This window comes from Perna viridis, chromosome 5 (assembly GCF_037379345.1).
Source record: "Perna viridis isolate PV_CMFRI_1.1 ecotype Kerala chromosome 5, ASM3737934v1, whole genome shotgun sequence".
Classification (NCBI taxonomy): Eukaryota; Metazoa; Mollusca; class Bivalvia; order Mytilida; family Mytilidae; genus Perna; species Perna viridis.
This window is the reverse complement of record NC_142449.1, coordinates 32,452,179-32,476,480: the sequence shown is the minus strand read 5'-3', so window position 1 is coordinate 32,476,480 and position 24,302 is coordinate 32,452,179. Positions and strand designations below refer to the sequence as shown.

The 24,302-nt window shown below is 31.5% G+C and overlaps 1 protein-coding gene across 1 annotated transcript in view; it reads left to right on the top strand.

Annotated features, from left to right (window-relative positions):
• Window positions 1–21,803, top strand: part of LOC148617113 (protein FAN-like) — a 29,317-nt gene extending 7,514 nt beyond the window's left edge. Inside the window, exons 12-32 of the mRNA XM_088584433.1 lie at window positions 220–302; window positions 1,002–1,081; window positions 2,068–2,158; window positions 3,063–3,126; window positions 4,048–4,153; window positions 4,439–4,508; window positions 4,908–5,039; window positions 5,760–5,802; window positions 6,774–6,970; window positions 8,524–8,614; window positions 9,150–9,208; window positions 9,952–10,019; window positions 11,813–11,880; window positions 12,558–12,619; window positions 13,113–13,174; window positions 13,881–13,937; window positions 14,415–14,550; window positions 16,821–16,859; window positions 17,711–17,813; window positions 18,561–18,670; window positions 19,033–21,803. Coding sequence (XP_088440559.1) covers window positions 220–302; window positions 1,002–1,081; window positions 2,068–2,158; window positions 3,063–3,126; window positions 4,048–4,153; window positions 4,439–4,508; window positions 4,908–5,039; window positions 5,760–5,802; window positions 6,774–6,970; window positions 8,524–8,614; window positions 9,150–9,208; window positions 9,952–10,019; window positions 11,813–11,880; window positions 12,558–12,619; window positions 13,113–13,174; window positions 13,881–13,937; window positions 14,415–14,550; window positions 16,821–16,859; window positions 17,711–17,813; window positions 18,561–18,670; window positions 19,033–19,115 — 1,804 coding nt within the window. The 3' untranslated portion in view covers window positions 19,116–21,803. The remainder of the gene's footprint in view (window positions 1–219; window positions 303–1,001; window positions 1,082–2,067; window positions 2,159–3,062; window positions 3,127–4,047; window positions 4,154–4,438; window positions 4,509–4,907; window positions 5,040–5,759; window positions 5,803–6,773; window positions 6,971–8,523; window positions 8,615–9,149; window positions 9,209–9,951; window positions 10,020–11,812; window positions 11,881–12,557; window positions 12,620–13,112; window positions 13,175–13,880; window positions 13,938–14,414; window positions 14,551–16,820; window positions 16,860–17,710; window positions 17,814–18,560; window positions 18,671–19,032) is intronic.
• The last annotated feature ends 2,499 nt before the right edge of the window (window positions 21,804–24,302 follow it).

Genomic DNA, 24,302 nt, shown 5'->3' with positions numbered 1-24,302 from the left:
CAATAAGGTAGTGTTGATGTCAATAATGTGCTTAAATTTCATTACTTTCAGTAAAACAGGAAAATGGAAACAGAGGTGTAGGAAATATCAATGATTACTTAAAAAACATGTATAGGTTCATCCAAGATGAAATTTTGCAATTCTTAATTCATTTCTGCCACCTATTTCCTTTTATTCAAAGTTGATAGAGATTCAATTGAATTTTTTTCTACATTTCAGTTTAGCAGACCGAAGCTTTAGTGATTTAACCCAATACCCTGTGATGCCTTGGATATTATCAGATTATTCTTCTAGTCATATAGGTATGTCATAAAGTGATGATTTTTTCTGTTCTTTTTTTTTTACCGTTTATTTATTTCCGATTTTACCAATTTCCACTTTGTTTGATGACCGCGTAAAATTATCCCTGGTCATGAAAATGCCTGGGAATAATCTTTATTCTCACACTGCTTCAAATTATCATTTGATTGTTAATATGACATAAGTTTTGATTTCTTGAAGAGTATTTTTGTACCTGGGGTAACCAATTTTCTTATTATGTTTTTTTTTTTTTTTTATAAAAATGAGCATTTTCATTAAACAGTCATTTAAGAATTTAAACTGTGAATTTAAAAAAAAATTAAACACACTTGAGCAATATAGAGCTTCTACATACAAAATAAATATAAAATTTATCCATAGTACATTTTGTTGATATCAAATTCTTTTAACTAATGGTAAATATTTTAAAAAGGAGGTCTTATTTTGAATGAGTAATCAAGGTAACCAAGATTCTATCGGAAATCGAAAGAGTGTAATCCAGGGACAAAGACCAGACATGGAAAACAGACACACACAACAAACAGCATAAAATAACCAAAAAAAAAATACATACAAAGTAACAAAAGTAAATGGGCAACTCGGACTCCATTAAAAACTGGAAGCATGGACCAGATGCACTGATAGGGTTAGTGTTTTTTATGTTGAAGATTGTATTTTAAAACATTTTTTTGTTAATGTAGATTTGAGTGATCCTTCAGTATACAGAGATTTATCAAAACCAATTGGTGCCTTAAATGAAGAAAGAATATCAAAAATGAGGGTAAGTTTTGATTTTATTGAATTACAGGGCATGATTTCTTAAAATAACTAGTTTTTAATTTGATCTGATAACTTAATGGCTGTTCAAGAAAGCCTTGTGCCATTTAAATGTAATTCCATCAAGTTTTCCAATGTATGCCACTATTTATCACTTAACTTCAATTTAGTTTGGGAACCCTTATTATACGAATGGTTAAATAAAAACACAGATCTGAAATTACTACTATTTGAATAATATCATTTGCAGATTTATTTTGTCAATTTAAAACTAGTACAGTGAAACCTGTCTTAAGTGAATTTCCGAGGGAAAGAAAATATATGGTCACATTAGGTCTCACTAACCACTTCCGGGTCAAATGGTCACCCCTGCTATGTAGTACCAAAACACATTGAACCTAGAAATATGCATTGTAAGTGCATTATTTGTGTGTATTCTGATCAAAAGAAGTCAAAATAAAGCTGAGAATGTGTACTTTAAAATCATATTTGTAATTTACTACAAAAGTGTATGAATATTGTTTACATGTGTGAGTAATTTGCCTCCATGCTGTCAGTTAGCAGAAAAGGTAAAAATGTGGATTTTCAGTATTATTTATTCAAGTAAATTTTGTGAAGAATTCAATGATCATCATACCCTTAGCATAGTGATTTTGAAAGCCTTATTTTCCAAGCTTCACATGTTAATTTTACATGGAATGCACTATATGGGGATGTTTTGATCTATGTCTTCGACGACAGGTTATTTCTGTATACAGGTGGTCACTAAGACAGGTTATTGCTGAATACAGGTGGTCACTAAGACAGGTTTGACTATTTGTATATTGTTTACTTTTTGAGGTAGTATATTTTTTCACAGACAAAAAACATGTATACAAATGTGTCTTGTTTTTTTTTTTTTGTTTTTTTTTGTTTTTTTATTTATTAATGAATTTTTGTTTTTACAATTAGCATCTTTGAAGATTTACTGTCTTACATTAATTTTTGCAGGAGCGATACAGAGAGATGCCAGATCCTAAGTTTTTATATGGATCACATTATTCATCCCCTGGTTATGTCTTATTTTACTTGGCCAGGATAGGTAATTATACTCTAAAGGTAGTGCAGGTATATAGCAAGCCAAAGTGGACAAAAATGAGCATTTTCTAATATTAAAAAATGAATTTTTAATATTACAATTCTCAAATCATTCATTCTTATTTGCTGATATTTGACCTGATGAGCAAAATATTGGCTTGTCCTGATTCTAATGCATCAGTTCAGGACCCTTGTAAAACATGTACATGTAATTGAAGTTAATGTTACATTGTTTTAAATACACAAGACTTTCAAATTATCTTTAGGTCTGACAGAACATTACATATTGTCAGACCTTGGACTGATTCTAGAAAATGTTTTTGTAAACACAGAACATGCATACTTTTTATCAAAATCTATCCAGTTGCTTTTACCAGAAACCTATAATTATAGTGATGAGAAACTTTTTAATTAGCCAGTTTATCAATAAAATTATCATGCAGCAGAGAACAAGATTCGCTGACCATTCTACTTATTTTTCATAATGTATGGATTTCTTCATCAAAAGGCCTGAAAGAAAATGTCTTTTAAGGTTCAGTTTCCTAAAAATAAAACCATCCAATTTGTCTATTACAAAATAAATGTTGCATTAGCTAACAAGAAAGAAAAAGCTGGGGTTGTTTTTTTTAGGTCTTACAAGTTTAAATTGCCTTTCAATGTGGTTTATGTCAAATTATATTTTGATTGGAAGACCACTTTTAATGATTGACATTCTTAAGGATATCAATGACACATGATATTATGAGACTAGAATTATTTCTGTTACTGGTTTATCACTGAAAAATTGTATGAATTGCTTAAATAACAGTATTTCAAATGACTTTGTTGAACTGCAGGATATTCTTTTACCCAAAAGAAATATCTGTTATATTTAATACATGTAAATTTAATTTTTTTTTTTTTTTTAGCTCCAGAATATGTATTATGTCTACAAAATGGTAAATTTGACCAACCAGACAGAATGTTTAACAGGTAATTAGTATTTTAAGTTCAATAACTTTTTGCAGAAATCACATTTGTAGAAATTTTGATGGTTATTCTAATTTGGCTTGTTTCACAGAAATTTGAAATTGAATAGGTTTTTATGTTGTTCTTGATATCATAATCAAACTCCACAAAGGAACAAAGCTATCACTCAACCAATGAATAAAGTTCTTTGTTACAATAATTTAATTTTAGATAAAAAATTTGTCCATCATCTCCTAGACCAAATTTTGTAATGTGACTGTGATGTCATCATCCTTTTTAATGATTTACTCATGAATTATAAGGAATGATTTATATTTTTTCAGTCTATTTAAAATAACTTCAATGTCCGTGGTATACAAAAACCTGCTACACAGGTTACTGAGTGTTCACCACATGATTGAGGTTATTTCTTCATGGACTGATGAATTATAGCAGTCATTCCTTCAATGTAATTATGTCTGCCCATTTTATATGGTAGTAAACAATTTGCGTCCATGTTGTTCCTCGTCCACAGACACTTGGTGTTATATGGAATGATATATGTTGGTTTATCCTCATAAAATTGTACAACATGTTTCTAAATCACAAAAGAAAAGTCAATATTGTTTTTTTAGATTATAGAATGAAGGGCCAAAAATAAGCATTTAAATAAAACTTGATGCAAGTAATATCATATAGATGTCTATGATATTGTTCCACAATGTTCTATACCATAATGATCAGACTGGGTTGATTTTTTGGGTTAAGACGATCTGTTAAACAGTGAGGGGCCAGAAACGATAATTTTCCTGATGTTTGACAATAACTTGACTACAAGTAAATAGATTTCTTTAAAAAAAAATATTTTCATCCCGAATTATTGGAGTTTATTGTTGATTAATGTGTTTAAGTGCTGCTGTTTATTAATCAAACATTTTTTTTCAGTTTATCGGATACTTGGCAGAACTGTTTGGTAGGAGCAGCAGATTTTAAAGAATTGATACCAGAATTTTATTCTCCTGATTCGCCAGAGTTTCTGTATAACAAAGGAGTATGTCTCCATTTTCAGTTGTTTTATTATTGTCTTTTCGGATATTCAAATACCATTTTATAGGTCTGTCTTTTGCCAGGTTTATTTTTCGATACAGAGGAAAACACCCCCATGCTGTTATATGCTCTTTTGTTTTCTTGATATGAAAGATATGTTCAAAAGATGTGACATGTATCTGTCTATTCTGATTTTATTGTCAAACAATATGTAAAAAAACAAAAAATCTTAAGTTCCTCCCCATGTAGAGAAACTGTAAGATAAACACTGTCAATTTTGTTTCACCAGGTCAGTAATTTTGGAATAAGACAGGATGGGAAGCCAATTGGGGATGTAGAACTTCCACAATGGGCTGCAAGTAAGTTTTTAAAATGCACCATGGTACTTCATAAATAGTGTGAATTACTAAGTATTAAAAATTGATTATCCTGAGAGATTGTATTCACAAATGAATGCCGTGTACATTTTGAGATTTTGTTTTTGCAAAATTAATTAGCTGGGGAATTGAATGAACATCCTTAAATGTGATGATAAGTATCAGAGAAAATACTTACAGTATGCTTAAAAGCTAATTTGACGATGTACATGTATGTCTGAGGAGAAATGGCTGAATATCAAAACAGAAAAAAGAGGACATAGATATTGTAGTATTTAATCTTTCATTTGAATTAAAAAACATTTACAATTAATTTTTTGCTGTACAATATCATTAATGAAATTCATTGTGTCTAAAAGTGTATATTCTCTGTGCCTACAGGTCCTGAACATTTCAAACAGACTCTGAGAGATGCATTAGAATCAGATTATGTGTCATCAAATTTACATCACTGGATAGATTTAATCTTTGGTTATAAACAGACTGGAGAGGAGGCTGAGAAAGCTGATAATGGTATACATGTACATGTATATAGAATTATTATTATCCCTTGCTGCTACTTGAAAAGGGACATAGAAATAACAGTGTCCGTCTGTCCATGCCTCTCTCTGTCTAGTCATACTTATGGATACAGCTCCTCAGGAACTGCTTTACAGATTTTGTTCTTATTTTGTAGGATTGTTAGTTACCATTTGTAGTTGATTACATTACGCTGCCATTTTGATTTGACAAATTTTACAGGAGTTATGGTACTTTTGCACTTCAACCTTTTTTGCTGTGGCGGATCACATATAGCTTGTATCTTCAGGTTTATTTGACCATCAAGCCATTGAAAGTGGTAGATGAATTTTTATATCCATTAATGGTTCATTTGATGTATTTTGGTATACTTGTGTATATTTACATTTGTATAAGGTGATTTTAAGTCAGGTGATGTTGGCTGTTAAGCAATTAAAATTGATTAATGAACATTCACATCCTTCAAAACCTTGTCATATGCTTTTGGATTTACAATAAAAAAATTAAATTTTGTTATACTGTAGCAGTTATTGTATGGTATATATCGGGTGATTTACAATGAATATAGTGAGAATTTCTAAAATACACAGTTAATTGATGCATTAATTACATCTTCAAAGTTAATTTTTGTACATCCTAGTTTATTAATTCTAGATTGATATTCATTAAGTAAGATTTTAATTTTCGAATATCATATATTTTCAATAATTTCAGTATTTTACTACATGACATACGAAGGAGCAGTAGATCTTGAGAGGTAGGTTATGGTAAGGCTTAGTCCTTTCGATCATTCGTTCTATTGATGCATTCCTGTAAAGTGCTTTTTTGTATTAAAATTGCTTTTCACTTAATTAGGTATTCATTGGATGGTCAAACACAAATTTTGATCTTTGTGGTTGTGATTATATCCAAGCAAACAAAGTTTGTGTCATAAGGAATCATACTGTTTGTTCATTTGTACACATAACTTGTAAGTGCAACTCCTCCTAAACCACTCAAAAGATTTTGAATAAATTTGGTAGACGGGCTGAGTATCATATGTAGATGTGCATGAAGAAATCATGTTTGAAGGTTCCGAAGGGAGACTATTCAACTTTAAAGGAATATGGTAAAAATTCATAGGAAAGTTGGGCATTGTATAAAGATCTGCAATATGGAATTACCCATGATCTCTTCAGAGTTTTCAAATGTTTATGTGTATGTGTCATCCAAGACACCCACTACATTTGTGTGATATTTATACCCCGCTCTGTAGGAGGGGGTATACTGTGTTACCCTTGTCTGTGCATGTGTGTTTCTGCCTGTAACAATGTTTTTCGTCAGTTTTCATAGCAGCTGCTTGAAATTTTAACACATTCTTACTGTAGATATGCCATGTGGTGTGATTCATTTTGAGCAAATTCCACAACTTCATATTAATTGAGGCCTTTGTTTATTTTCCTGATATTATGATTGATAGCATGATATAACTAGTGACCCATAACTCACAGATTTTTTATTTAACTGCAAATTATTTAATTCAGAAAAATGCTTCCTCATAATTGTAATGTAACATGAACAGTATATTACACCTTAAAATAATACTGGCTGCATTAAATAGCTCCTTTTTAAAATAGTTATTCATGATTTCCATATATACTTTGTAGGAGACATGTATACTTGTAAGTTAAAATAATTTTAGAGAATATTGATTAAACTTTTGACATTATTCAATAATTTTTTTTACAGTATTGAAGATCTCAATGAAAGAGCTAGAATGGAAATACAGATAATGGAGTTTGGTCAGACACCTAAACAGTTGTTTAAGACCCAACATCCACAGAAATTTTCTCCTGCTAGTCCACACAGTGTTGTGATACCCAGTAGTCAGGTCACAGAGAGTTCTCCAGTCTATGTTGAAAATGAAAATGAAAATATTGAAATTGGTTTGTAAAAAAATAACATTTGATGTGGACCTTTATTTTTTTTTTGTAATTTGTAGTTGTGAGAGTAATCAAGGGAACCAAGGTTATAGTGGTAATCAAAAGAATGCAATCCAGGGACAAAGACCAGACATGGAAAACAGACATACACAACAAAGAACATAAAGTAACTAAAATAATACATACAAAGTAACCAAGTCTCATTACAATACTTGACAAAATACATCCCATATTTTTTTTATAGTTAAAAGTATAATTATACAAGACATATGATACAATGTAGAAAATTATTTATCAAACCTACAAGCTGTAGATCAAAGTATATTACATGTTGCATTATATCCCCACTCAACAAGTGGGTGGTATATTGGAATCACCTTGTCCATCTGTTTTTCCGTCCATCTGTCTGAATTTCGTTGCAACTATCTTGGCTGCCAATGGGTGGATTGATTTCAGATTTAGTGTGTGGCTTCATATAGATGGGGCATACATTGTACGCAATTTTTGGTACTGCTTGATATCAACTTCCTGTTTTGTGAAACTTTGCCATTTTTCACTCAGTGGAGTTATAGGGAAAGTTTCGGTCACAAAAATATTGGCTCCCATTTGATGGAATGATTTCGAATTTTGTGTGTGGCTTCATAAAGATATGACATGAGTTGTATGTCATTTTGTTTTCTTTTTTTTTTTTTTTTATATCACCTTCCTGTACAAGTGGGGGTACTGGTATGCTTATCATGTAACAGCACATGCAACTTTATCATCTTTTTACCTTACGTGTCTGAAGGCCATGTGAGCTATTGTCATCACTTGGTGTCCGTTATCTGTTGTCGTCCTCATCACTGTCTATCGTCATTAACAATTTTTCAAAACTCTCCTCCTCTGACACTACATGATCAATTGGAACCAAACTTGGTATGAATATTCCTTTGGGTATCCTGCTTAGAACTGGTGTGGGGATTTTTTATCCTTTGAAAAACATGGCCACTGTTACTAAAAATAGAACATAGGGGTCAGACAGTAGTTTTTCACATATATCTCCAAAAATGTTACGTTTAGCCAAATCTGTCAATAGCTGGAATGATCCTTACAAACAAAATTCTTCAGGGATAAAAGTTGTCAGACAACTCCTTGCAAGAGTAATTGTCCTTTAAACGGGGAAAATGACTTTTTTTTGGTGTTTTTTTTTTTTACAGTTTTCAGCAATTTTCAAGAAAACTATAATAGATAGAAACTTTCATTCACAGAAATGATCCTTATGATAAGTCCTACCAATGTATTCTTGAGTGAATATTGTTGGACAACTTCTTTTTGAATTATTTGGCTTTGAAAGACAAAATTTAACCAGGTTAATGATTCAAGCTCCTGGGAGCCTCTTGTTTTGTAGAAATCTGTCACTATTGCTCTATGAACACAATTATTAGAAATTTTGTAAGGCTGTCAATGAATTTGTTCCTCTCCATTCATTTTCCTTGACATATTGCATAGTGCCACATATGAATGAAATTATGAGTATGAAACCAGCATTGTATTATAATCATGTAATTTTGTTCCAGTAACAGACCAGAATTTAGAGAGAAATGTAGCATTTGATATCAAAGATTTGAATAATTTATCAGAGTTTCACAGTTATACATTACACAAAGAGTAAGTGAATAGTAAATATTTAACTGATTTTCAATGTCATTTTGAAGTTTTTACCATAAGGACATTTTCTACTCTCAGAACATACATGTCTTTCTCTTACCAATAAACTTTCAGATACAATAAGCGTTAAGTTAAAAGCTTTAATAATAAATATATCTTCTGATTTAAAAAAATGCATTTGTTATGATGACAAAAACAATTGATAGGGTACATAGGCAAATGTGCCACATATGATAATCATATGGTGCTTGATTCATATGACAATCATATGATTCTCATATGTTAATTTTGGCTTGAAAACATATGACTGTCATATGTTTGTGAAAAACATATGATTATCATATGGTGAACATGTGATTATCATATGTAAACCGAAACATATGATTGTCATATGATGCTCGATTTATATGATAATCATATGACGCAAACCATATGATTCTCATGTGTAGCACATTTGCTTGTGTAGTGGTATTCTAAACCAGATGAAAATTTGGAATCAGAATTTATAAGTATTATTATTATTTATTTATTTCAGCACTGTAACAGACTTGTGTATGGCAAAAGATGGGAAGAATGTCTTCTCTGTTTCACATGGTAAGGCAAGTTTCTCAAATAATAATGCTATGTTATATTATTCTCTATTATAATTGTTTAAGAAATAAATCATGGAAAATGCATTTTATATAATTACCGACCATTTATGCCAGAAAGAATGTTGTCAATGGCCAGTCCATACTATAACAATGATAAATTGGAGTTTCCATAATTTATTTAGATTCTAATGGGACTAGTACAATGATAAATTGGAGTTTCCATGATTTATTTAGATTCTAATGGGAGTAATTTTTTAATATTTTTTAAAAGACGCACCTTTTTGTTGCACAAAATGGAGACTGTTATGGAGCAAAATTCTGTGGTGATGTCAGTAAAATCTGGAACTGAACTATGTGTTGTTGGATGTGTATGACATTGGTACATGTTTGTCAAAATTAGACCATGGCTGTGGTCAAAAGACCTTTGAAGCATGTGTATTGTTGCCGTCTTGCAAAATAATATATACTTGGGGTGGAGCATTCTATATATTTAGATGCTCTGAACATGAATGGCTCAAAGTATTGTGCAAATAACCTATGCAGTTAAGAAGTTAAACACAGATGCACAGTGTGTGTTACAGAAAGTCTGTTGTATTCCCATTGGTTGCGACATCAGTTTTTATAAATGTCAAGTGAAATATTTGAAGGCAAAATCAAACCTGTTTTTATTTCGATAAAAATCAAGTCTACAGGGATTTTAATAGTATATACTCCATGATCTGATTAGTTCGTTCTTATTTTTAGATAGTTTTCTGAAGATGTATTCATTAGAAGAACAGAGACAGTTGAGGAGTGTTAATGTTTCCAGTATGGTATGTTTGGAAGCAAAACATAAAAAAACACATTTAACATTTTGAACATGGTACTGAGTTGCTTACCCTTACAACTTTGACATAAGGCTCATGATTTTCAAGGCCGTCTTATGTCCTTATGTAATATGTAAACTTCCTTTTGATTTGGCATCTTTCCAAAAATTTCTGATTTTCAGATTTCTTTTTTTTTGTTCCGTTCCTTCTTTTTATTTTGTATTACTATTTTTACCAATGGTCATTTCTGGTTTGAAAAACATGAAACAAAATTATATCAAAACATAGTTGTAAAGAAAATAGTGATGTTCCTCCCGAGAAACAACTTGAATGAAAGTACACTTAAAAGCTCATTAAATTGACATTCATCTGTAATATGGATGGTTTCTGTCCATAAAATCAGCTTTTTGCCAACAAAAAATAGATCTTACTATTTGCTTGATCTTAAATTACTATTTTTGTGGTTACACCTTACTATTTTTTCATCAGAAAAAATAGTAGACAAGTCTGACTGGTATTGTATTTGTATGCCATCACTGCACATACTGACCTCTACAAATTATGTGGAAGTGTTCTCTAATAGCAATGGTTGCAAACACTAAAAGAATATTAATCCCCAAATCTTTTAAATGTTTCCCTTGTAAAGAAAGAAAAAAAATAATCTAACACTTATTTGGTCAACAACAAAAAAATAAAATACATATTTTTATTTTTCTGATCTTTTCATTCTTGAGCGTAATGAAGTTACAGAAATTAAGCACTTTTTTTTTTTAATTTCACAAAATTAAATCAGAGATCTCTTTAAGTGACGAAATAACAAATGTTTAAATATATTATAGAGTGTGCTGTTAGCCACTTATCTAATAATTGCAGTAAGCTGACAAGCATGTTTTAAGCATGGCTCTTGTAGTACAGTGAAACTTCTCCAAACCGGACCCTCAGAAAACCGGTCTTCCCTCCAAACCAGCCGTTTTCAAAAGTCCGGGCCGATATACATTAAAGCCTGTATGTTTTGTCTTCAAACCGGCCATCCCCTAAAACCATACATCGGCCGGTTTTTCACAGTTTTAGTTACATATTTCAAATAAACACAACCTCTCAATTTTGACCACCCGTTTCTTGTTCACCTGTAATAGATGTGTCAACAAAGCTGTAACTGTAAATGATTACGTAATATTACGTAATTAATAATTCATTCACCGACCGGTTTGCATTTCATCAGTGGACAGATGATAATTGAAGGGGACAGTAGTTTTAACAACGAATTTAATCCAGACATTACATTTTGTCACCGGTGGGCTGTTAAATTGGTGTGTACTCACGTCAGGCAACTGGGTTGATTTAATAGTACAATCTTTACGATCTTTTAACTGTCAATTAATGTGACCTGTACCCAAGCCAAAACAACATAGGGGTGAAATTATTAGACTTTGTTTATAGGTAATTTACAAAATCAATACAATTAATTAATTACCATCAATAGCCGTTTGATCTTTAATACACATTCTTTCAAAACCGTGAACATTATTTTGTCAGCAGTACCATTTGTAAAATCAAGTCATTTACAAATGATGCAAGCTTTGAAATGTAATAAAAAGCCAAAAGTTTTGAATTGGCATTAAACATGTCTCGACCAACAAACTGACAAGGTGTAGGGTTATAGAACACATTAATGGAAACAGCTCTTAGAATGCATTGCTATTTTTCACAAAACCGGCCACCCCTATAAACCGGCCATTTTTTCTTGTCCCAGTGATGGCCGGTTTGGAGAAGTTTCACTGTATATGTTTCTTTTTTAGGCCCTATCTTCCTGCCAGCTGTTACCAGATAATCTGACCATAGTGGTGGGGTCATGGGATAATAATGTGTAAGTAGTAGAAAAAAAATCTTTTTATACCCAACCCTCACCCCCCCCCCCCCCCCCCCCCCCAAAAAAAAAAAAAAAAAAAAAAAAAACTCAGTTAAGGGCTTAAAGATAAAAGGTCTGTGTATTTATCATTTTTTTTTTGGTTTTTTTGTTTCCTGTGTTGTATTTCAGGTTTTCAGGTTATCGTTGGTTTTCAGTATTTGTGGTGTTAAATCAGCGTTCTCGGATTTTTCAGAAATTGAGGTTTCCTCGGGAAAAATCTGTATAAAATCAACTTTCCCACAGTCAATGACTGCTTTCCTTACAAAACAAATCCTTACAGCATATGAAGTTTTAAACTTGCCACGGGAAAGTGTAACTAATTACCTAACTTTCCCTGACCCAAATTTCACTTGTCCCGGGTAACGGGAAACGGGAATCCTAGAACACTGGTTAAATGTGTTAGTCATTTTTCATCTTTAATCTACCATAATATAAACTTAGTTTTGTTGAGTTTGATATAAATGTTGGATTGGTTCAATATTTCATCATTCTAGTGATTCTCTTAAACTAACCTCTATTCTTTAGTGTCCTGAACGTAAATGGGTATTACTTTTGTGATGATCAGTGGTGCATTGTTCCAAAGTAGTGAAACTAACTCTCTGAAGAAAATGTTATATATTTTTGTCTTATTATAGATATTTCTACAGTATAGAATTTGGCAGAATTCTTGAAACCCTGCAGGGTCATGATGATGCAGGTAAGATAGTATTTATGTTACCAAGGAGTGGTTTTTTTTTTTTTTTTTTTTCTTCAAAATCTGGATTTGATTCAATGTAATACTTCAGGGAAAAAAATTAAAAATAAAATTGCAAAGTTTAGAAATGCTGACAATTCAATTCTATTTTTACAAAGACCATAATATATCAGCCTTAAACAAACTAAATATAAGGCAGGAAATGTTAATCATAGACTTTTCAAGACTGCGAGTGGAAAAAATTTTGCTAACAAAGTTAAGAGCAAATGAGAGGTATGTTTGAGGACTAATAATTGTTGTATCTTTTCATCCAGTTTAACTAAACATATCTCTGTGTTTATATAAAACATTCTTCTTGTTCTTTTATCTTGATCTGAATGTATTAAGTAGTGAAATTACTGGAAAATTCTATGGAGCTCCTAAGTTTTACAATTTACAATTTTTAAAGAAAGCAGTCTGTCAAGAAATGAGCTTTAACCACTCATTTATTTTATAGTTTCAGATGTGTTTTGGATTAATGGTATTTTGTTCACATCTTCATGGGACTCCACAGTGAAGGTAATTGTTTCATAACCAGATAAATGGATGTAATAAATTTTTTTGTAAGTCCTAAACGGGTTTTCTATTTTCTATTTTCACTTATATATGTTCTTGCCATTCATTTAGTCAGCACATTTGATGGTAAAAGAGTCAAAAGATAGCAAAAACCCTGTCTAGCAAATATCATTGAAAATACTATTCCTAACCATTGAATGAGTGTTAATATTTACTACCTTAATTAAACACGGGCAAATATTGTTCACATATAATTCATGTGAATCAAGCTTCATGTGAAATTCACATGGAACTAGTGTGCTTTTCACTTGAAATTGTTCTGATGAAATTACATGTACGTAAAGTTCTTGACTCTTATTTTTTGTTGCTCAACTCAGGTTAAAATTGTGATATAATTTTGCCTGTGTAGACAACATTTTAATCCAATTTCTGTCATTTTTATTTACATTTACTACCATTAATCTTGATTTTCAGATGTAAGTGAGACATAAAGTTATTCCTGAGAAGAATTGATAAAGGGGAAATAACTAATAAAATGTCTGCAAATGTGTCACATATTTTATGCAAAAAAATAGAAAAGATATCAGATCAGTTGTTGAAAGTGTAGATAATAGAGATTTGTTTGTTTACACAGTCTAGAGTAAGAATTTTGTTCATTATGAATTTATCTCTGAACTACATGTACATGTGTTCCCCTTTGATTTTACAGTTATGGAATTTTACCCCTCCTTCTCAGTCGAACCAGTTTATACCTGCTGTATATATGGTAAGTATTATTTCTCACCAGAGAGTTGAAGCAGTCATACTCATTGTTATATGCTCATTTTGATGTTTGAACACATAGAATGCTTGTCTTCTACAGTATGGTGGATTATTTTTTTGGGTGTAAAATTAAGCAATTTTAAGACAAAAAGGTGTACAAAAAATTAATGTGCTTCTAAATTAGGCCAATGCTAAGTCGTGAACTAAGTACTTAAATATTTTGTGGAATTTATTAATTTAACAATCTGCAAAATCACACTCTATATAAAGTTTTAAGTCTCAACATAGAAATAGACTAGGTCATATATTGTTCATTGTGTTAAAGATCAGCAAATTTTCAAACCAGCCATTTTATATGTTCTTTATAAATTTTGCTATGACTTGCCTTTGTACCTAAAAAAGATTGTTAAACTATTCTATCAGAAATGGAAGTAACTCAGTCAAGTTGTTTATTTTTCAGTGTAATGTGATATTTTTTTAGGGTCAACTGGATCATGAATCTGGTGTTAACTGTCAGTGTATAGATGGTACCAGTCAGTTATTGGTAACTGGTTCAAAAGAAGGTCAGATAACATTATGGGATACCAGATCTATGTACCAGATAGCAGAGCATAATGGTAGGGAACTTATCATTAAAGACATGTATAGGTTTCATAATGAATGAAGGTTGAAAATTGCTAATTCTAATATGATGTCTTTTAAAGGCTTTTAGACCACAACTGTAGTTGATTTTGGATTGCTATATGAGCAGCATGCGACTTATTGGGCATTGGGCATGGCTTGTGTGTGTAAATTACTGCCCACCTTCAATCATGTAAACAAACACATGTAATATCCTGACATGTGTCTGTTGTTTTCATTCATCTCAGTACTTAGATTGAACACCAAATTCACATTTAATAAAAATATTAAACGTTATGTTGTAGAAAAGTTATATTATATTCCGTAAAAATCACTAACACACGTACACAGTAGCACTTGCCACATGCCATGTTTTCCATCATGTATGAAAACAAACAGCAACAATCCCCAATGAATAAAATGTACCTCTCCATGTGTGAACACCGTGACCTTATAATGTAAACTACTATTGCCATGTCTAACATCATTTTACTTAATTTGCCCTTTCCTCCATTATAAAAATTACAAACCACTAAGTTTTACTACTGACTATTTAAATTGACATAGCATGAAGTGTACAGCCAAATATTGTACAAATATGGTGGGTCTAAGGTCATTGTAATAGGTAATGAAAATGTAAAAAGTACTGTAATTGTTTTATTGGAATTGACAAAAAATCACGGAAACTCCAGTTTTTTATTATTTTACCATGGGCTTACCATTTATGCAGATATTCTACCCCTTGCAATTGCTCAGGGTAAATAATGAGGTATAAATGGTCAACCTGTGGTAAAACAACGATAAACTGGAGTTTCCATGATGTATTTCTTAACTATCAACTCACTTTATTTATTTTCATCATCATATCAAACTCACTGAGTCTCATTCACTATTATGTTTTTGACTTCACCAAATGGTGTCTTGAGAACAAGTTTAGAAATGTCACAACATTGCTTTTGACCAATCAGGTTTTATAGAAAATGATGCACAACCTCACAACAACCAATCACTGTGGCTAATGTTTCATATCACTTGTTTGTATCACATCGTCCATGGTGTGATAATGCAAATATCTAGCTGTCCAAGATACAAATAAAACTACCAAATTGTACAGAATTCATTCTTATACTATGAAAGAACTATTGTTCTTGAGGTTCCAATTTTCATGCTTTTCATTAGTAGGCCAAACTATGAAATTTGGTTACCAATGAAAAGGAGGTTTCCATTGATGTTTATACTGAAAACCTCAAAACCATGAATTCAAGAATCCACGAACACTTGTGTTTCTTCCCTAATCCACGAAAATTGATGTCCATGAATTAAAGTACTTTCACAGTACCTCCTTTTTTTATCACAGATGCATTGCAGGATCCTGGGGGGGGGGTTCTGGCTGTTGGAACCACCCTTTTGTTGGCACATTATGTTAATTTAGGGCATTGTTAGAGCAAAACAATTACCAAATATAGACTGTATTCCTATTTTTTGAATTGTCCATTTTCAACAAAATCTTTGGATCTGCTCCTGTTTTATTGTGTGGAGATTTTTTGTTGGATTTCTTATGGTGTGTACTTGTTACATATATAGTCGGAATAAAATTCATAGAAGACTTTTCTTAATTTGAGTATGAGTATTCTTTTAGCAATAAACTTAGGTGTCCAGTTTGTTTATAATTGTCCCCTAAAGTTATCTTTATTTACCTCATAAAAAAAATTATACCTTACTAAATGTTATTTAAATACTGAAATGTTATGGATCAATTTGCATGGTTTTAGCATGTGATGAAAAAGAAGGAAGTTGTATCCTTGAAGTCAACTGTCTAAAAAATGTTCAAGAGATGAATTAGAATATTTAGTTATTTGTTTTTGTCAAACCACTGGTAGCTATAGTTACTACTGGTAGTATGCAAACAAATAAAAAACACAGATTGCATCGAGTGGGTGGTCTATTTGAATCGTCTTGTCTGTCCTTCTGAATTACACCGCAATTGTCTTGATTCCTGATGGATTGATTTCAAATTTGGTATGTGGCTTTATTTAGATGGGGAATATGTGGTCAGGAATTTTGGTTGCTGTCTGATATCATAACAACTTCCTGTTTCTTGGGGCTTTCCCATTGTAAAGTATGCCATGTGAGTGTGGATATACCTATTTTATGAAACCAGGATTTGTTTTACCAACATTGTTAAAGATCAACTTAACGATATTGGTTCAGAGGCATATGATAATTTATATATTTATCAACTGATGTTTTTTTTGTCTAATTGTAGTGCATTCATCTACAGTACATGCTGTTACGCTTAGCCAAGGTAATTACCGTTACATTTATAGGAAAAACTATCTTCATTAAAAAAAAGTTACTGCTGCAATCTTATCATATATGCCTACCATAATTAATAATAAGAAGCTCTGTTTACCATCTAATATTAAAAACATTTATTAATAACATTGTTAATATTTTCTAATCATATACAGTGTACTAATACATGTACTACATGTTTACTGTATGCAATATAAATGAATGAATGTACTGAAGACCTGTTTAATTTCTGCTGTTGCTAATTATGGTGGATTCTGTCAAGTTGACATACTGTGAAAGTACTTTAATTTGTGGATACCAATTTACCAATGGATTATGGTAGAAATACCAGTTCGTGGGTTCCTGAATTCGTGGTTTACAGGTTTCAGAATACATATCAATTGGAATCTCCTTTTTGTTTGGAACCAAATTTCGTCCAAAATTTGGTCTACCAATGAAAACTTGGTTAACGAAATTTGGTACGCCATGCATAATAGTACTTTTGCAGTATTTACTTGCATAATTTAACCAGTTTAAAAAAATGATAAAAATGAATTGTTATGTAGTATTTAAATTTAATATTGTGGATACTATTTCTTGCACTTTTCTGTCCACAAAAATTAGTACACAAAGAAAATTTGTATGTTTGCAGTTTTTGTTTGATTACTGCAGCCAAACCTCACCTGAACACAGAAATTAACGGCAGATAAAATCAAGCTAATATGTATGTTTTTATAACATTGTCAAGCTATGCATACTTGTAAAACTTTTCTGATACAAGAGTGGGGAGACAGGTTTTGCAGAACTGCAATTTCTTATTCTGATAAATTATCATAGGTCTGTTGTTTAATTTCCTTTCAGACAACAAGAGAGTATTATCCTGTGGAGAAGACTGTTACCTGAAAGTGTTAGACATAGAAACTGGTACAGAAATATTTGTAAAAGACCTACCAGACCAATTGATGTATGTTATAACAGAATTAATTCTTTATTTAACCACCCCAAAAGGTTTGCTTCACAGCTTGTAGTATCAATTCACCACAAAAACTTACAGACTGACATGTTAAATATGATTTTAGGCTTTGCCTATGAGAAATTTACATGTTAAATGTGATTTTAGGCATTGCCTATGAGGAATTTACATGTTAAATGTGATTTTAGGCTTTGTCTATGAGGAATTTACATGTTAAATGTGATTTTAGGCTTTGTCTATGAGGAATTTACATGTTCAAGGTGATTTTTGACTTTGTCTATTAGGGATAGAGCTATTTGTACTAGTGACATATGACTATGTTGGTAATGCACCAGTATGCTGACAGAATGATCTTTAGCCATTCATAAATGGTTTGAAAGAGAAATTTTAGAAATCATGATTACATATTTATAACTTGAAAGTCATTATTAGATATCATGAATGAAAGATAATAAAAGCTGAAAACCAAAAGTGATTGAGCAATATGAACTCCACCAAAAACCTGCATGAATGAAAGATAATAAAAGCAGAAAACCAAAAGTGATTGAGAAATATGAACTCCACCAAAAACTAGCACCATCAATCAGGCATGTACCAGTACTCAAATTATTGTTTCCTCTGTTTCATGTTTGTTAAAAAAAAGTGCAGTAGACAAATTCATATTATCAAAATGCTCTATCATATAAATTATTGTCTACTTTTGAGTTTTTTGTTACGTCTTGATTGTTATGTTTTTAGGTGTTTTGCATGGAGTGGGGAGTTACTATTAACAGGAAGCCAATCAGGTGATCTCCAGGTCTGGGACATGGACAGAGGTCAAATGGTCGTACAGAAAAAGCTACATTCAGGTATAAGTCAAGAAATAATGTTTCATTTGTCATAAGTTGACAAAATGCATTTAGTTTATTCATCTTCTATGATGAAAGGGTACTGTAAAGTTCAAGATTGACAGAGTAAACGAAATCACTGCTGATAATCTATAATGTTGATTTCTTTATACTGGGGATATTCTTTACTTATTTACTTAGCTTTGCTAGCAGTTTTTGAAGTTTGTATTACAAGTTCTCAGTATTATCATGAAATATTATATTACCTGTTGAATGATGTTCAAATCCATAGTGTATTTTATTTCATACCCTTTCTCTTGAATTTTTTTATTTTTGGTATAATTTATTGTGAGCAATTACACGATAAGATTTTTATATTTCAGGAGCAATTGTATGTATTGCCATTGGAAACAGTACCTTAGTGACAGGAGGTCAAGACAAGGTCATCAGCCTCTGGAAACCATAGTTACTAAAAAAACATGACCTGTTTATTACATTAGATTGTGCCTTAGATTTCAAGACTTTGTTGTTATGTTATTAAATTGTGTGTTTCCAACAGGTTAAGTTTGGTGATATCTCTGATGAGTATTGAAAGATTAAGGCCAAAAAAAAAAATGATACGCTTGTTTCCTGCTGCCAGCAAGAAAAAGATAGGATTGATAGGTAGGGAAATTATTTTATTCTTAAAAATCATTTTATATTGAGTTAATGGAGAAACAATCTAGAATTTAACAGTGCTTGAGCCAAGTTGACATTAAATGTTTAGGGTAGGCATAATTAAAAATAGGGTAGGTATGGTAGCAGGAAACATGACATACTATTTGTATGCCTTATTTAAGATATTAAATGCCATATTCTAGTCAGTTCATACTGCCTTTACTTGTCATGTGACCCGTTTGATGTTTCATTTAAATGGCATGTGTTGTTGTTGTAATTGATTATGTGTGTGCATGAAGGAAGATTCAACGAGCACACTTGCTCCAAAATTCATATTAAAAAATATAACATCAAATGTTATGGTCACATCAAATCCCAAATTCATTGTATATCATTATGAGTGATTTTGTTCCTTGTTTTAAAAGCAGTCCCAACCCTTTATTTTTGGGAAAATTTGCCGTATTTTGAACACATTAGGGAAATATTTTACAGGGGACAGAAATGCATCATATGCTGACTCGGAACTGAAAACGATATTGAACTGACAAATATATACTCCCAATATTCATTAGGTTACGACTTGCCGAAAAAAACATTCCCCAAATGCACCAGGCCAAGAAATTACATCTCGGGGACATTTTACTTGCTTCTTTACCTGGTTTTCAAACAATTATGCCTGACAATTGGGAATTTGCCTTCCTTTAGGAAAAAATATTTTTTAACATTTTGAGAAAAGTCTCCAGAGGAAACAGCCAATATTCGGCTGCAATAAAAGGGTAACAAAATCACTGTTTGCCTTTTTCACAAAAAATACAGTTAAATAATATTAGAAATTGTTTTGTGGAAATTTCGTACAGTATTTGTGTGTAATCATAAATGTATAATGTTCGCCAGCTTGAAATTTGTTGAATTAAACATCCAAGGTTACATTCCATTTAATATGACAGGTTTGTACATGTGTATGTAAGTGCTTATGTTTATTATGCAGTTATTTTAAGGCTGTTTTTTTTCACTTTTTTCTGCTTTCTGTTTTTTATTTGTTTTTAAGTATAAATTTGTAGCTGTGATACCAGGGCCTGGTTGCATAAAAAATCTCAATTTGGGATTTTCCTCAAACCCTTCAAGTCAAATTTAGAGCAATCTAATCACTTGAAGATTTGAAAAAAAATTCAAGGATTTTATGAAAATCTCAATTACAGTTTTTTTTATGAAACCTGGGCCGATACTTGTTTTGTTATGATTGTCTTCTAACAGAGAATTACAGTTTATTGTCATATCATTATACTGTATTTGTCTTAATAGTGCTACAAGAGAGATAACTCTTGTGTATTAAAAAAAGTCAATAGTGTCAGATACATATCTTACATAAAAAAAAATGGTATGTATGTAATATACCCCAAACGCTTTGACACCACAAGTGTGGTAGATGACATCGGCAATGGTTCATTTAGATTGTGGTAGATGCACTTGATTTTGAGGTAAATTTCAGCTATATGCCAGCACTCCACAGTTTAGATTAGTTTCCCACTTTTGGCTAGGGATGAAAAATGACATAAATGGAAACTGGTGGTTGCTGTAGTGATTAAAAGTGAAGAATCTATTGTTGATAAAACATTTTCTGAAAAAAGGGGACTTTTAAAAGTATTTTGCAATGTTTTATATATTTTCAATGTTGAAGGGGCTTTTTTTCAATGACAATTTGACTTCATTGTGAAAGTGAAATTTAGTCAATTTTTCACCAATTTTTAACCGGCGATGCCCATATGAGGAAGGGGTTTTCGAAGGAAAAAGTATGAACAGTTTCAGGGGATGAAATAAAAATTGCAGATATTTTGCGGGAAATTTGATATTTTTAAACCTGATTTTATGAACTTTTTTGCATATTTTTGCATGGTTTCTATGGTAACCCTATATGCTGTGGGTAATTTTTTTCCAGAAAACTTTTACTGCATCCTGAAGGCCTTGGCTAGAGCTATTTCTAAATATATAGATATACAGATGCTTGACATTTTTTTAAAGTGATAAATGTTACAAAGCATCAGATTACAAGACCAAAATTAGGCAGTTCTACAATACTGTTGAGTGCTGGCTATAATATTTAGTCTGTCATTCTAATGTTTTATAGGGAGAGACAAGACTTAATAAGTTATCTATGTAGTCAGTATCAAAGTCAGTAATTACTATTATTAGATTACTATAAACAAAAAAAATGATTGAAGCAGAAATATTGTTTATACATGAATAGTATTTTTCTGTTTTAGAGTATGCTGGGTGATTTGTGGCCTGTGGTCATGTAAATGCAGCCAGTTTTATTTTGGTGCCTTTAAATTCAAATCATAATAATAAATACACAACATTATCTGAATTATCATATAGCTGGCACTAACTTGTTAAGTTTAATTTTATAGTTTCACATGCTGGTTACAATGCAACAAATGTTATACAAGCTTGCAATATTTACTATATCAGTTGTTAAATAAATATTTAAGTACACATATTTCATTCTTCACTTTATCAAGATGTTACATGTCAATTTCTGGAAAGAATACCCCACTGAACCATTGTTGTCAAATTAAGTCATAGTAGAAACAATAGGTAGATAGCAAGAAACCAAGAAAGGGGAGACACAATACCAGTCATCATGCAAAAGCAATATACCAAATATTTAAGTAGTACTCCAGCTAAGAATCATGCCAATTCTGTAATATGAGATACACCTAAAAACGGCTACACATTTTTATTTTGTTATTAAGTTGTTTTACAGGTCTTAAGATGAAATGCATAATTATTCATTCAAATGTGTCAGGAGATAATCAACATTGAAAATCCAGCAGTTTCTATTGTATTTTTGTGTCATTTACAGAGTTATTTCCCTTAATATTGAATTCTACAGTGCATTTTTTATAACTTTTATCCCCTAAGAGCATGGGTTGTATGGAAAACCACATGTTACTTTCTGTTTACTATGACATTTTTAACAAATTATCAAAAATAAAAATATATAGGCTTTCCAACCATGAATAACATTTTACATGATTCTTATGTGGAGTGCTACTTAAGCATTTCCTCCATTAGCAGCTGATAAATCAGTTTCAGAAAGATGGAAGAGATGGATAGGTGGGCTGACAAATAGTGTCAGACAAAGTGATTGCAATATAGCCCATAAGAGTGTGGGGATGGTGATAACAGTATATTACTGCAGTCAATAGAAAACATGTAATGAGGGTCTTCATCATAATTCTGACTTATTGCCTTATATTTCAGACTCCAAATTTATTTGTGTTTTCCAAAGGGAGCTAAATGTAAAAACCTGAAATCCTATGACCTCCAAAAATTCTGTAAGATGGTGGAAAAAAATTTCTGGCATATAAATACTTAATACACATGTAATTACAACTCAAGACTAATTTTACCATAAACACAGTCCCAACAATTGCTTCTGGTTCTATTGCAGATATTTCAAGCATTTCAGGATTCATCAATGCAGACCAAGTTTTACCTTTATTTTAATAGTATTACAAGCTGAGCTGGATCTTTATTGTGCTAGCTCACAGAAGCAATAGCCAGCAGATAGGCATGCTACCTCACTTGGACACATTATTTAACCAATCAGTCTTCATTCTCTCTCCTTATTCAGAGAAGTAGGGACCACCAAATTTTAAATTCTGTGGTGTGACATGATCAGGGATCAACCCCCTAACCTCCCACACTGTAGACGAGCATGCTACCCAAGACCACTGAGGGGGTTCCAACCATTTCTAAAATTTTAATTTCTTCACAGCATTTGAGGAGGTAGGCCTAAGGTAACTAAGGGACATAACTCTTGAAATCAGTGATATGTTTGTATAATATTCAATTTCACCAAATCCTTTCAAGGTTTCCTTTGAAACAGAACAAAATCATTTCAAGTTACTTTGATCCTTACATGAAATTGGTGTAAAATGGTGAAGACAAATGTTCCAATGGTTTGTAAGAGTTGTGTCCCTTACCCTAGATCTACCTCCTTGAGGATGCACCTGTCTCATATACTACTAGAGATTCGCATGTTTTCCTATTTCTCCATGTTTAAAGTCCCATATCTCTGAAATGATTCATATAAAACAATGAATTCCTTCCATGAAGACTTTTTTTTTTAAAAATATCCAAATTCCTCTAAGGTCTTAAGAGTTAGTTTTCTAATGATGTATGACTGGATAGACAAATGGATGGACAGCAGTGTAATATTGCACTTCCATCAAAAAATGGGTTCATAAAAAATAAATTTCTGAAATGAAAGTTACAAACAAAAACTTTTATTTAAAATTTATTTATTGTATTAAATTTTTAAACTGATTATTACAAAATTATACATACTCAAATTCTGTCCTACATTTGGGATGGAAATGGCCTTCCATTTTAATATATGAAAAAGATATTCCTTTTAATCTTTACAATCCTTCTAAACATTTGTCCCTCATGTAAATTAAGACCCTTAATGGGAAAAAGTGCATCGCTTTGTGAGTTTCATATACAAAATTATGTGAGAATGCTGTGAATTTTTACATAAATGTAATTTATGTGAATTTGTTTAATTGAGCTTTCAAGTGAATTTCAAGAAGACAGTGCTCTCTTGTTCTTTCATTATTTATAGCTTTGATGGTTGTTTCATAGACATTTCTTCCATATCTGTATTACCCTGTTTGAAAAGTTATTACATAAGTCAATGTAAACTTTCACAAGTACAACCGTACACATGAGAGACAAAACCTAAGGCTAACAGATCAGTCAATGTTTTACAGCAAGTTAAATAATTAACTTCAGTGAATAGAGTTTGATTCCATAAATTAAATGACCATTACCTGATGAAATATCTTAGGTAGTTAACTGGACAATTGACAATATAAACTTTGATTAAAATATCTATAAAATGATGTAAAGTTCATCTCCTTCTAAATTAAAAACTACCTAAGATGGTTTTATTGTGTAATGATCATTTATTCAACTCTATTCCCTGAAG